The sequence below is a fragment of the Ornithodoros turicata genome, chromosome 5, assembly GCF_037126465.1.
Source record: "Ornithodoros turicata isolate Travis chromosome 5, ASM3712646v1, whole genome shotgun sequence".
NCBI classification, from domain to species: domain Eukaryota; kingdom Metazoa; phylum Arthropoda; class Arachnida; order Ixodida; family Argasidae; genus Ornithodoros; species Ornithodoros turicata.
The window spans coordinates 2,976,327-2,990,222 of NC_088205.1; the positions used below are offsets into that span (position 1 = coordinate 2,976,327).

The 13,896-nt window shown below is 45.6% G+C and overlaps 2 protein-coding genes across 3 annotated transcripts; one reads left to right on the top strand and one right to left on the bottom strand.

Annotated features, from left to right (window-relative positions):
* Positions 1-4,900: 4,900 nt before the first annotated feature.
* On the top strand, positions 4,901-8,949 carry LOC135393800 (very long chain fatty acid elongase AAEL008004-like). 2 transcript variants are annotated; one of them, XM_064624075.1, is made up of 2 exons: positions 4,901-5,095; positions 7,953-8,949. In XM_064624075.1, exons 1-2 carry the CDS (start codon positions 5,006-5,008, stop codon positions 8,841-8,843), a joined length of 981 nt encoding a protein of 326 aa, XP_064480145.1. In that variant the 5' UTR covers positions 4,901-5,005; the 3' UTR covers positions 8,844-8,949. The 2 variants fall into 2 exon arrangements, with proteins under 2 accessions (XP_064480145.1, XP_064480146.1); XM_064624076.1 differs by lacking the exon at positions 4,901-5,095 and adding an exon at positions 6,251-6,411.
* A 342-nt stretch (positions 8,950-9,291) lies between these two features.
* On the bottom strand, positions 9,292-10,730 carry LOC135393801 (very long chain fatty acid elongase 7-like). Its single transcript, XM_064624077.1, has one exon. The coding sequence runs from the start codon at positions 10,445-10,447 to the stop codon at positions 9,626-9,628; it is 822 nt and encodes a 273-aa protein (XP_064480147.1). The 5' UTR covers positions 10,448-10,730; the 3' UTR covers positions 9,292-9,625.
* Positions 10,731-13,896: the final 3,166 nt, after the last annotated feature.

The window sequence follows — 13,896 nt, forward strand, 5'->3', positions numbered from 1 at the left end:
AGTGGCGTCATATGACCATGCCAAAGGAGAGGACGGAGAGCATTGATTCGTCAGCTGATCTTCCAAGAGTCCAAGAGTCTTCCAATATTGTATCGTTTTTTCTCGCTTCCAAGAGTCTTAACGCCACAGCGCAGTTCGGAATAAAGCGGTGATAAAAACAGACGAGTCCGAGGAAACGGAGAAGCTGACGGACCGTCTGAAGAAGATGGAAGTATTCGATTGCCTTCACCTTAGACAGGGGGAGAGAAATGCCGTCAGCGCGGACGCGATGGCCGAGAAAGTCTAAGGACTCCAAGCTCGCATTGCGCGAGATTGATGATAATACCGTGGTCAGCCAGACGGAGACAAGACTGTGCGGAGATGGAGAGCGTGATCTACCTCGGACGAGCTGGCGATTACGATGTCGTCCACATAAGCCAGGACGAAAGGGAGTGGGCGTAGCACAGAATCCATATAAACCTCTGAAACGTCTGCGCGGCGTTGCGCAGCTCAAGAGGCATCCGAGTGAACTCAAATATACCAAGCTGTGTGGTTATGGCCGGTTTGTGTACATCATCTGGTGCCACGGGAATCTAATGTCCTTGGTCAGATCAGTTTTACTGAACAGGGTAGCGCCGGCGAGGTTATGAGAGAAATCCTGGATGCTGGCCAAGGGGTATCTGTCCGGAACGGTGACGAGGTTCAGCGCCCGATAATCCCCGCATGGTCTCCAGTCGCTGGTCTTCTTCTGCATTTTGTGGAGTGCTGACGACCAGTCGTAGGATGACGGGCGAGTAATACTGATACTGAGCATGTGCTCGAACATCTTACGAGCAATGAACATCTTTTCCTGCGTCAGACGTGGTGGACGACAGTGTACACGGGACCCACGGAGGAGGGTGTGATGTTGGACACACAAAGGTTGACAGGCAGGGTCCCGTCACACGGACGAGTCAGGGAGGGGAAGCCTTCAAGATGTTGGCGAATTTCGACTGGAGGAGGGAAAGGGTTGTTCTCGGCAAGGGCGGACGCTGCGTGGTTGCAAGATACGGTGATGTGAGTGGTCTGATCGGAAAGACGCTGACGGTACACACCGACAGAGAGGGAGCACGTGTTCTGGAAATCAGCTCATAAGATTGGACGCATGGGAGACGGCGGCTACCAGGAAGACCCACAGGAAACAGCGGTGAAGGCCGAGGTTTTGTATAAGAGCTAGAGCGTTCAGTGCCTGTGCCCACCAGGAACTTGACGTTGGAAGCGCGACCAACAACGAAAGTTGTTCTACTGTTAGGAACCTACCAGCTCGCGTCGCTCAGTGGTTAGCGTACTAGCCATGTCACGTTGAGGCTGGGAGGTACCCGGGTTCGAATCCCGGTGTCTGGAGTTTTCCTGGGTTCTTCTTCAGACGCTGTCAGACATATGTCGGCACAGTTCCCTTAGAAGTCGGCCCATGACGCACATTTCCCCAGAGCGCTAGTCGAAATTGATGTTGCCCACCCTCTTTGTGTGGCCGACAACGACGAGCTCTTTCATTAGTGCCACCACGGTTAGGACCTATACTCAGCTCAGAAGCTTTGGTGCGCTCTTTGACGGCGGTTTTGAGTGCATCGTAAGGCTGCGAGGCTGGAGGGGCGGCCAGCAATGCGACCAAGTTCACAACGACATCTTACGAAAGGGTTCATCAGTCATACTCATAAATAGCGATTTTGTAGAAACTTTAATCACTATCGCAGGTGTAACGACATCAAAGCGTATATAGTCGCATCTTTTTACAATACACGCTTCAAACATCACAAACGAATGTGTTAGATACTTCTGGCAAAATGTAATACCAAGGTAATGTCATTACTTGCCGAAGGGAATCACGTTAGTAGTGCTTACTAAGCGTAAAAGAGTAATGACTAATATAATGCATTACTTTCCAAAACTGTAATGAGTGATGGTAAAGTATTAAAAAATAATCAACCGCAATTTCCCCATCTCTGTTGTGGAGGTAGGGTAACCCATACATAGACTGTCTTCCCTGAACATAAGTGAGGGCTACTCTTGTAGGCCGATCTCGAATTGCCACCAAACATAGGCCCGCGTGAACAAGACGCAAAAACACCCCCCGACACAAGTCGCTGTCGTTGCATGTTCTCCGGCCATCGCTAACGTTTCATATTTTCCATGCAACAGTGAGCCACGTGCCGTGGTATGCAGTCATCCATTTCGCATATAGTATTAGCGGACGCAAGAAACGCGCGCTAAAACGTAAGAGGAATACGACAGAGCATCGGTGCTTCCTTGTCCCCGAGCTCGCAAATGATAACAAATCATTTCCCTTTCCACCACCTCATTAGCAAAATTCAAATATTGTCCACTTCCAGCTAATCTGCCTTTCAAGATAATTTGTCTGACGTAATGGATCTACAGCCAGTGTTTAGTCCGTCCATGCCCAGAGCGCGGTCACTCTGGCGTGGGTCATCAAACGAGCAGCAGAGCCAGCAGCGCGAAAGACAGAAGGCTTCTGGAACGCGTTGCTGTGCCACAGAGATCTGTCCAGGTAGTCCATCCGAGTTTTATACGGCTTTTCACTGTTCTAACATTTTCAGTATTCTACCTATTTCAGTAAAGACTGAGTGACAGAGTTGTAAAGCTTCGGGTGCCTGCATCCAATGATCGCTCGCGTCTTGTGTGCAATATTTTGTAGACAGCGTGTTTGTAGCGATCATAAGTGTGATATACTTTTGCGGAGTTTTCTCATTCAACTCGACTGACCATTAGTGGCCGAAAAATCGAGGTTGCTGCGAATGAAGTCACGACCCTTCGCCGTTCCTCGCCTCTCTACGTTCTCCCAGAGCACTCTTCCACCCTCCTTGGGGCACTGGTCCGGCGTGGGTCGTGAGGCCACGCATCCTCGAGTCGTCTGCTACTCGGATATATAATATAATATGAATTTATTGATGACAGTAACGGCCACGAGGGCCCACAGTGTGATATGATGTCCGAATACACGTAAATGCACCTTCGATTTGCCCGTAACGAAGCCTTGAAATGTTGTAGGAGTGCAGTTATTGCTTCTCATTAACGGTACCGAAGCATGCCCATGTTCTTTGAACAGTGAACGAGATGGTTTGTCTTGGTGCTTTCACAACCTGCGTAAGGCACAAGTTTTCCTTCTCTTCAACTCATCATGGCTATGCGATATCAATGTTACTGTCGTCCGACGTCGAGTTAAGTCTGAACTTGTGTGGCACCCTAAGATTTTCGGTGCTGCTGCATGCGTTCATTCGGAATCACGTTTATTGGGCGAGAAAGTGCACTAAGTGTTTCCACCATCATGTAACGTAACGTGATTATGTCATGCGGGTTGAGCTTGTTACTCTCAACTGGTGTCGTTTTAGTTCAGTTTTGCCTTCGTTATTTGGTGTCGTGCAAGCGAAGTTTCTCTGCTCCTTTTTACCTAAATTATCCGAGGTTTTCTCTTGCTTTGTTATAATTCAGCACTGGAACATGACAACTTATAAATTGTTACCGGCGTCGTGTTTTAGGTGCAACTTTGGGGTAATTTTCCCATCAGTGGCGTACAGCGCTATAATGATTGTCAACTCTAAGCCTATGCATCAAGAGCCCTAGAGTTCCCATGAGATATGAACATTGCTTGAAATGAAGTGCTATTGTTCGTTACAATCGCTGCTTACCATGTGAACCATTCACAGCACCAACATACTGCTTTCTCATTGAATTAGTTCTACCTGCATTGCATCTCTCTACTGCTACGTGGGAAGACTTTTGGCGCTAAATTCCGACGTTCTGTGCTTGTGCCCCTGTTTTACGTTTTGCTGTTGTTGTTGTTTTTTCCTGGAATTTTCCTGTAAATTTACGATTCCCTCCTGGCAGCCGTACTATATAAGTGGAGGTAAATTACGAGGCAAAAATCAAGTATCTCACATAAACACTTTGTTATCCACGTAGCGGTATATGTGCGTATTCCCTGTGCTCTAACGAAGTTAAGTTCTTCTGTTCTCGCATCCAGGCGTTCTTCGGTGTGACAGAACACCCAGACACATTTATTTTATTTATTTTATATATCTATTTATTTTATTATATCTTGCCGAGTCACTCAGCTAAACCACTGTTGGTGCTTTAGAAAACTGTTCGAACATCTGACTCAAGCCACAAATTATTTCCACAGCAGACGATCAACATACCGGAAAGTTGAAAAGAGAACGACGGATGCAAATCCATCAGCACCAAACTTTTCTCCCATATGAATACTAGTGCTGTGAGAGTATTCGTATTTTTTCGAATACCGAGTCTTAAATAAATACATTTTCGATTCGCATTTCGAAACGAATATGGAATTCTGTATCCAAATTTCCAGTCGAATTTTCTCTTCCATACAGATAACATTCCCGCAGTCCCGAAGATCAAAAGCGCAAAAAAGAGGGTATAAACAAGGTGAGTGTTGTCGCACTCGAAAATGAGCATGCGCATGTAACGCTTATCTGCCGTACATTTGTTCGACTCGTTTATAATATAACTATTCGGATCGTATCCGCTCCCGTTCTAAAATCACCATCCGCGGAGCCCTTATAAGTACGCAATTAGGTCATTACAGGTGTATGGAGGCTGAGGTTTCAAGCAGAAAGGACCTATCTTTGAAACCAATCACGTGTCACGACGTCGATACTTGTAGGAGCCTGCATAATCCTTGTCCTTCTTCTTCCCAACTGACACAATTTCCGACGTCTCTGACAGTGCACCAGACGCGACCTTGGACATACGAAGCTGTTCTTTCACGGCAGCCATGTAGCAAACAGCGTTAGTAGCAACAGAGGGGGATTATCCTCCATTATGTGAACGCCATACTATTCTCTTTCCTCTTTCTGTTCTTCCAAAGTCAGTTTTCCGCGTAGAGTTTATGCTTACTTGGCCTCCGACGAGGAATGCAGCTCTTCAGGTGGCTACAATTTTGCGTGTGATACTCCTCGTTGGAAACAAGTTCTACGTGCTGTGTGCCGTACGTTTGTAATATCGATGCATGAACGTGTCTTCTGTGTCGACGAAACCGTTCTTGTGTGAGTTCAAAATATCGTGTGTGTTGACGACAAGACTTCGAAGCTGTACGGTGGTATGTAGTTGTTTTGAATCTGTTGAAGATGGTTGTCGGAAAATGTAGAAAGTTTTCGGTCAAGTGCAGTCAACACAAATGACAAAAGGTAAATTTTTAAGAGGTAAAAAAAAAAAACGTTTATGAGCGTACAAGCTTTCGTGCAGTGGACTGGATGAAACGTATGCTAATCAGTAAAAGTTTCAGTGCTTCTTTCTGTTCGTGTCACTTGTGAAGATGGTTATGTAACCTGTACACTTTTCTCGTAGAGTGTGCCGCTATGTGTATACATGACTTTCGGTCGCAGTTATCTTTGATGCATTTGGTGTCTGTTTGTTAGAAATGGCGCCAAGAATTGTTGCTCGGCGGAAATGTATGTTCGGATGCTAGAAGGCTGTTACAGCACAAAGTTCACTATGCGACACCTAAGTATAGGATAATCTCTGTCTGGTAAGCAGGATTTATTGTTCACAGAATGATGCACAAAAAGAGGGACGTAAGTACCATTAGGCAAGGGGAGGATCTGTCTACGATTTTAAGGTTACGTGCGTGTCACTAATGTTACCGCGTGAATACCCATACATAATGTACTGGACGCATACAATGTGCATATTCTAGAAATTTCTGTAAAATCTCTTTGGAGAGTGTTGGGGTTCGTGGTTACATTTCATTGAGTTGGAGAATAGCACCAGACAGTCACACACAGCTCAGAGGCGCTGAGGAAATCTCTAGCTCGTCTTGATTTTCCACTGAAAGAAACAACGCAGTGTCAATTCGCAAAATCATCGTCATTGTGTTACTCTCAAAATATAATTGCAATGATTATCGGTATGTAATTATACGATACAAGGGATAATCGTGCGCATTATTAGTTATATTTATTGCGATAACGGTAATGACGTGGCGTTATTAATAATATAGGTGGATCAGGATAGCTCAGGACGCGCACTGCGAGAACCAGCGCCAAGAATATCTTCCTCCAGATACGGCTGGCTAGCGTACCAACCATTATGACCAGGAAAAAGGAAGGAAACGAGAAAAGTTTCCTTATGCATTACCGCAATTATCCGGCAGAAACAACCTTGCTTTGGAAAGGCTACGCGTAGCTGACGGGCGGGGACAAAGCAGCAGACAGAATAAGAAATCCATGCAAAGCATGCAGCCGTGAAATGCTCAAAATAGACAAGGAAGAAGTACGCGAAAGCTGTATAGATTAGCCGGTGGTCGGACGTCCTTTGCGCGAGGACCTGCTTCTCATTCTCGAAGAGCTGTTAATTTGAGAGGTCCCGTCGGATTTAAACGCGCCTCCAGCCTGCACAAAGTGTAAAGCATTCACTGTGAGTTCATTTAGAACGCTCACCCTTCGTTTGATATTCACGGTTTTTACATAGTCTGTAGGACTGTCCAGCTTTATATTTCTGCGTATTATTCGTATCATTTGCAACGTATATGCTGCATGAGAGTGAATCACGCGACGTACCCTACGTGATGCCACATCTAACTCCAACTTTGAAGCGAAATATCTGTGACAGTCAGCGCTTCATCCAGGCACCCACCCACACACGCGCAAACGGTTGGCGACACCCTCCCTGAAATAACGGCAGGCTGAAATAACGGCAGGGATGCCGTTATATCAGCTTTAGATACATGTCCACACTAATACGTAAAACCGTTACAGCTGCAACGTAATTCCAATAATGACCCCCATCCCACCTCATTCTTGCAACCCCCCGCCCTGTTGCTTGTGACTCCGGATAAACCACAACAATTACCGTTATCACCGTTTGGAGCACATAGCGAAACAATAGCGATGGAAAGAAATATGAAACATGAAACGCTATGAAACATACAACAATACAGTGAGCCAACATTTGATGAAGAACCATGAGTGATGCCTTCCTCGCCACGCGTAACACAGTATCTTTATTCATTTACTTGGCAGTGATATTTAATTGAATTTTCGCGTGCCCGGATGGGAACGGATGAAGGACGCAACATTCCAGTTCCTTATCGTATAAGGATTATTCACGGACGTTACTTAGCCGCCATACTGTAGGTCCCTCGAAGTTATGTTCCCGCCTTTGTTGGTTGCCATATGCCTATTATCGTCGGTAACATGGTTGGATATGCCACAAATCACACAGCACAATAACTTTGAAACACCAAATATACGAGAACTATATGGGTGCTACGATATGAGTTCATGGGTGAGTACGATATGGGTAACGGCCTGGATGGGGTCTACAATACATATGCCTGCAAGCGACAGTGGCAGTCTCGTGCGGATGACTTCACGTGAATAAACCCTGTAGTCGTGCACGTACCAATATTGCACACTCCGTGCACTCAGTTGCCAAAGCCAACATTAGCGCGTTTTTTGTTGGCTTGCTCTGTGTTCCAATCTATCTATAAAAATCTATATCTGTATTAAAAATCTATACTATACTGAAACCAGGTCAGTGTTAGGTTTCACACGCTTTCCAACTCCTGACCATATATGTACTGGACCAGCATTCTTCTTGTGTCCTCTATTTTAGTAGGGTAAATCTTCTGTTATTGCATCAAACCTATAAGATACGTTTTTTTTTCCTTCGTTCTTTTACTTTATTTTATTTATTTATTTATTTATTAGTCTAGAAGGAGTAACGCTCTACTTAACCTCGCTGCTGTACATATGTATGCCAGACGAGCGTATAGCGTGGCCGAGAACATCTGCTCCCCTTTCAACCGCCAGTGTGTTACACACAGTGCCGGAATCATTGTTTCGAGTGTTCTACTGTATTGTCGGTATATTTAGGCCAATAAATAAACAAATAATGTGCTAGGTCAACACCAATAGCGCACGACGGCCATGAAGCCTGCTCTTTCTCTCTTCCAGTGCACCATGACACAGGCAGATTTTAACCCAGACATTCACTGGTTCCCGGAATGGGATCCCCGCACCGAAGGCTGGGCGATGACCGGCAGTCCGTACCCCCTCATCCTGCTCTGCATCCTGTACGTCTACGTCGTTCGGCTCTGGGGTCCCAGGTGGATGGCGAGCAAGAAACCGTTCGAGATCCGTGGCGTACTCCTTGTATATAACCTGAGTCTAGTCATGGCCAACCTCTACTTCGTCTGTTCCATAATACACTACGCCTACTTCAAGAAAGGCTACCGCATCATAGGACAAGGGGTCGATTTCTCTACAGAACCGAACTCGTTACAACTCGTCCATCTATCGTGGTGGTACTACATGATGCGACTGTTCGAGTTCTTCGATACCTTCTTCTTTGTCCTGCGCAAGAAGTACACGCAGGTATCGACCCTGCACGTCTTTCATCACGTTACGGTCGCGTGGAACATGTGGATGAATACCACGTACGGCGGACAAGGGCAAACGGCGTTCGTCATGATTGTGAATTCCTTCGTCCATACCATAATGTACAGCTACTATTTCTTGGCAGCTGCGGGTCCCTCGTGCCAGAAGCACCTGTGGTGGAAAAAACAACTGACACAGCTTCAGCTTGCGCAGTTCACCCTGGTGTCGCTGCACAGCGCCATGCCACTCTTCATTAAGGACAAATCAATACCAGGCTTCACCACCATTATGGTTGCGGAAGCCATCTTGTTCTTAGTCTGGTTTCTGTCTTTCTACGCTCGAGCGTACCGAAGTGTAGGTAGGAAAGCGTATCAGATTGTCTCCGACTCTGCAGCTGCGGCAACGGAAGCCTTAGTGCATGTTGCCACTTCGTGTTCTCCGGATCACCTGCAAACAAAAATGGACTGAGCTAGACGCACTCACGGATGCAAGCTCGCGTTGACAGCAGGTAATTAAAAAAAATCGTGTACAGCTGAGAAACAGTTTGCGTATTAAAGGGCTTTTTATGGTGGCATTGGTTCAGCAGCAAGGGCAGTGAGTTCGGGAGGCGCGGTCTGGGTATTTCGCAGTGTCAGCTGTTCACGTTACAAAACTGCGTGTCGATAAGATGGTAGCAGCTGTAGTGAGCAGCTGTTCGGAAATTCGTACAGATATATGTGTTCACAGATTCAGAGAAACTGATAATACCACAAAGAATACGAGTTAATGTGAGTTAATACAAGTTAATGAGTTAATGTGTCAGATAGAGCATGTGTTCAGAAATTCGTACACACGAGAAACGCAAGGGTGAAAAAAACGCACGGATGGGTAAAGAATAAGAGTTCATGTTTCCGATATTGGCATTCAGACAGATACATGCAATCTGATATTTTTTATTAACTAAATGCAAGAGTGAAAAAAAAACACACACACACGGAAAGGTAAAGAATACGAGTTCCATGTATCAGGTCAGGTTTTCGTACTGCTTCGGCTTCCGCAGAGGCACTTGATTTTACAAAATCCGCAACATACCTTTGATATCACTCTGCCCATCAGGGTCGGTTCTAAAGACGTGTTCAGTTAGGCTCCCGCAACTTAATTCGCCCGCGTTTCTTGCTGTAGGAAGTGCTTAAGAATTAAGCGTGGTAGAAGATGGTTTATTCGCCTGGAGGTATAAATCCACACTGAGATCACAGCTTTATGTCAGTCTCTCACATGCGTTTCTTCTCCGCTGTGCTTTCCTGAGCCAATCTGGCACCACTTCTTCTCGTGTACGCTCGGATGTAGAAATACATGAACCAGGTGAAAAACACGAAACCTTGCAAGAAGCTCAAGTAGGAAAACAGAGGCTCGTAGGTGCCCTTGCTAAAGGTTACCAGAAAACTGTGCAGCAGCAGCAAGATGAACTGGACAATTTGAAGCATGGTTAGGTATTTCTTCCACCACAAATATCTTCTATAAGCTGGCCCCAGGGCGGACAGAAAGTAGTAAGTGTACATGACCACGTGCACAAAAGAATTTAGGCAAACGATAAACATGGAGTGGGCCTGTCCTCCGTAAGTGACGCACAGCCACATGTTCCACGCAACCACAACGTGGTGGAAGACGTGCAAGCCGCTTATCTGACTGTTCTTCTTCCTCAAAACGAAGAACACAGTGTCCAGCAGTTCTGTGACTTTGAACATGTAGAACCACCACGATAACCTAACAATCTTGAGGCTTGTTGGCGCGGTGCTCCGGTCAACGTCCTGCAGGACTGTGTAGCCCATGTCCCAGTACGCATACTTGCAAAACATCCCCAGGAAAAACAGGCTGAGCAGTATGGCCAGGAAGTTGTAGATCAATATCACCGGTCGAAGGCCGTAGGCCTTGCGGTGTAGCATCCAACGGGGCCCGCACACCTTGACGAAGTACACGTACGACACGGTGATCGTGGCAATGGGGAATGGGCTGCCGGTGAGAAGCCAACCATCTGACCTGCTGTCTCGCAGTGGAAGCCACGACGTCATCCACGATGCCTGCAAGGAGTCCATGGTGTGCAGCGTGATAACAGGGCGTCAGATTGCACAGATATCGTCCATGAAACGCGAATGGTGTTAAAAACAACGCGGGCAGCTTCTAAGCAACTATTTAGGCTCTTTCATATATGCGTTGCGCAAACCCCGTGCCCACGTGTGCACGTGAGCGTCTTCCTCATTCACTTTTTGCGGGTAGCGTTAACCGCGTAAGTGTCCGAAATTGAAGACACTCTTCTAGAAAATCAAGATGAAAGCACAGCATGACGTAGCTTTTTTGCACGATCGCACTATAGCGGTGCCCTGGCGTCACGTATGCGCTCCCTTTTATAACGCGAGTGAAATCCGTGCCCACAACTCAATTGCGGTGCTAGCCAACTAGAGTGCACGATATTTTCGACGTCGTCAATAATGTACCTGCGTGATTTTAGAAATACTTTCTCGAGAAGGTAACTGCCCAGAGGTGCTCGATCAAGAGGGTGTTCCGGGAAGTCTGGACTAGGCTATATGCAGCCAATGTTAGCAGCACCTTGACAACCTTGTCGAGTGGAGCAATTATGAATGTGATGAGATCGCTGCGATGCAGCGTTACTGTGTGACTCAACGTGATTCTGTCGAGCATGTTAATGCCAACGAAGAGTGATTTGTGAAGGGAAGTGGAAGAGTTTTCTAAAATTGGCGTGCACTGTGTTTCCGTGTCTGACATGTACAACTCGACATCGTTTTCTATAGAGGAATAAAAAGAAAAAGGGTAACGGGGAAAATGCGGCTCATCTTATCAGTTTTCTCTGAAGAAAATTCAGAAGGACAGACGGACGCCTGACGTGAGGTAAGGTTGTTTCTTGTTCCTCGTTTCATTCTGGGGAAGCGGTGTAGGCAATGTTAAGTTGAATGCGAACGACCAACAGATGTTAAAAGCTAAAACGCACAGCGTAAGAAAAACGAAAAGTGATATGATTTCGAGCATTTTTTTGATGGTTAGTAGATTAAACTCAATGGGGAGCCATTTTATAGATATACTATAGCAGCATGACTAACGCTTCTTTTTAACTAAGACAGCGTAAATTGAGGAAATGGCACTTGTACGAATGCCCTTCTGAAATATTTTTGGCGAATAAACCGAAATGAGCAATATTTATTACAGTTTTCTCAAGTTAAATAGGACAAAAAAACATGCCCTGCAAGCTATGCCAACATCAACACGGTTTGATGTTGACACCTCTATTCTATTACCATAACATGCCATTTTCTGACCTTACGGTTTGTTACCTTAAAAATGCATCAGCATTTACATAAAAATTTAAAAATACATAGCTTCACACTGCTATACTACATCCGAATAAGAACAATAATATCCCCCATAGCACCTGTTCCAGAATTCGAATATGGGTTTTTTCAGAGTATTGACATTTCAGATCTTCAAATCTGAGCCTTGATAAGGGATGCCGTTTATATTGCATTTCATTTTATTTTTCTTATTTACGATATGCTAGTTCATAAAGTGTCGCCATGCGCGTGTTTTATTTTTATTTATTTACTTAAATTCCCGCCTCCAAACCCGTGTCTGTTCTTTTTGTTTTGCAAAAGCTGCAAGTTTTGCTGCTTGTAGTGTTGTTTAATATACCGTTTCGCGATATATACTGTTTTTACTGACAATGCTTTGTGGACAATAGTGGCCGCCGTGAAGTGTACAGCTGTAAATATCATAAGCGATGGAAAGACGGCTATGAAAAGTCGCGTAGGAGTTTCCTTTCAGGATGTTCCAGTGACGCGAAAAGTGTTTCTTGCACAGCGTACCTGGAGTTATAAAACCTATTTCAAATTTTTTTGTGCCATCCGCATTATTCGCGTGTAGGGTTCCCACTTTTGGCCATCAACGATACCGGCTGTGTGAGTGAGGTAGAAGGGGAGAGGAGGAAATTCGAGATTGGGAGAGGTAACTTTTCCAGGGGTGACATCGCACATTTAGCAGTGTGCGCATAAGCATATAGTGTCCGCCTTCCCGTTGTGAGTGTACACGGTTCAACGTGCACACAAAAGAGGTTGCGGAAACGGGGGAAAAAATCAGATGAAGTCAAAAATCGCGTCCTGAAACCAGTACCGCAGCCAGAAAAATATTTCGGAAGGGGTCCGAGGGGAACTTTACGTGGGGGAGGAGGATTTCACACTCGTTTCCCTCGCCCAAATGCACTACCAAAGGTTTCAACCCCCCCCCCCTCCGGCTACGCCACTGCGTGAAACCCTGGAATTTGTCGGAATTTCCGCATGAAATTCCTTCTGCTGCAAAGCACCAGCAATATGCAGCCGGTAAAGCCTTTAAAGGAGCACAGAGGGCCACCCAAAAAATTTTCAGGTTAAGACGTCTGATGAAAGTGTGTGTGTCATTTTACCAAATAGGGCGAAAGGCTTTGATGTATGCAATTTGTTTCGCAGAAATAACTCACATAAACATGGCTACGTGCGTTCACCCTTAACTCGCCACTCCGAGCATAACGAGGAGGAGAAGGTATGATGCCACGTCACCGATGACGTTACAAGGAGAACTTCTGGTTCGCCGGTCAGTGGGGGTCCGCGCCTTGCCCCTTTGCCGCCGTAAACCTTCTTCAGAACCCCGAAGAGCCGAGTAGCAGACGACAGCGGAGTAGCAGACAACATTTCTCTGGACCAATCAGCGAGCGTTCTCCTTCTAGCGTCAGCGCGAGGTTCCAGGCAGATCACAGGCTGGTACTGCTCTCCACCGCCGTTGCGCACGGTCGCTTTCTGCGGCGTACTTTAAATTCAGTTTCTGCGATAATTATGACCCTGTCGTGTGAATTACTTCGCATGGTGCACCTTACTGGCCTACTTAACAGTTTTATAGAAAAGAAAACAGGGTGTTAAAAACGACTTCTGTGCTACTTTAAACCGGCAAGTGAAGCAAATAACCGGCTGTGTGCCAACCCTATTCGCTACCAAGTTTGATAATCGAGTAACTTAAAGCTACCGCAGATATGAAAACTTCACGAGGGATTAACACTTGCTGAGGCTCGCAAATTGGATGTTAGCGTTCTATAAAAACGAAATATCACTCGCTATCAAAATTCACACAGAAATTATGCAATTGGCGACGCAGTTGAGGCTAGCCAGTCCACCTTGCCATGCACAGATGTTGTCGGTGGACTGGCCAAGCTGGAAAAGACAACCCGCAATTTATTTCAATGCGCGCTTCCTTAGATGTACCGTCAGGAGTTACCGTCTGATTGCGAGATTAGAACTGTATTCGACTATAAGTTAAGTTTTAAGTTTTAACTAAACTATAAGTTTTAAAACTTTAACTTAAGTTTTAAAGGCTTTTAAAACTATAAGTTTTAACACATGTACATGCACATGTCATATCCAAAATTTCATTCAGCAGCATGCGCTAGTTTTTATTATTATTATTAAACGAGAAAAACGCACACAATCCGAGTAGAGCTACACCCTTAAAA

Excerpts from the sequence above, each read along its gene's own strand:
- LOC135393800 (XM_064624075.1), top strand. The coding sequence starts at position 5,006 with ATGAACGTGTCTTCTGTGTCGACGAAACCGTTCTTGTGTGAGTTCAAA. Across the intron at positions 5,096-7,952 it reads GACTTCGAAGCTGTACGGTG|TGCACCATGACACAGGCAGA; the intron begins GTATGTAGTTGT and ends TCTCTCTTCCAG.
- LOC135393801 (XM_064624077.1), bottom strand. The coding sequence starts at position 10,447 with ATGGACTCCTTGCAGGCATCGTGGATGACGTCGTGGCTTCCACTGCGA.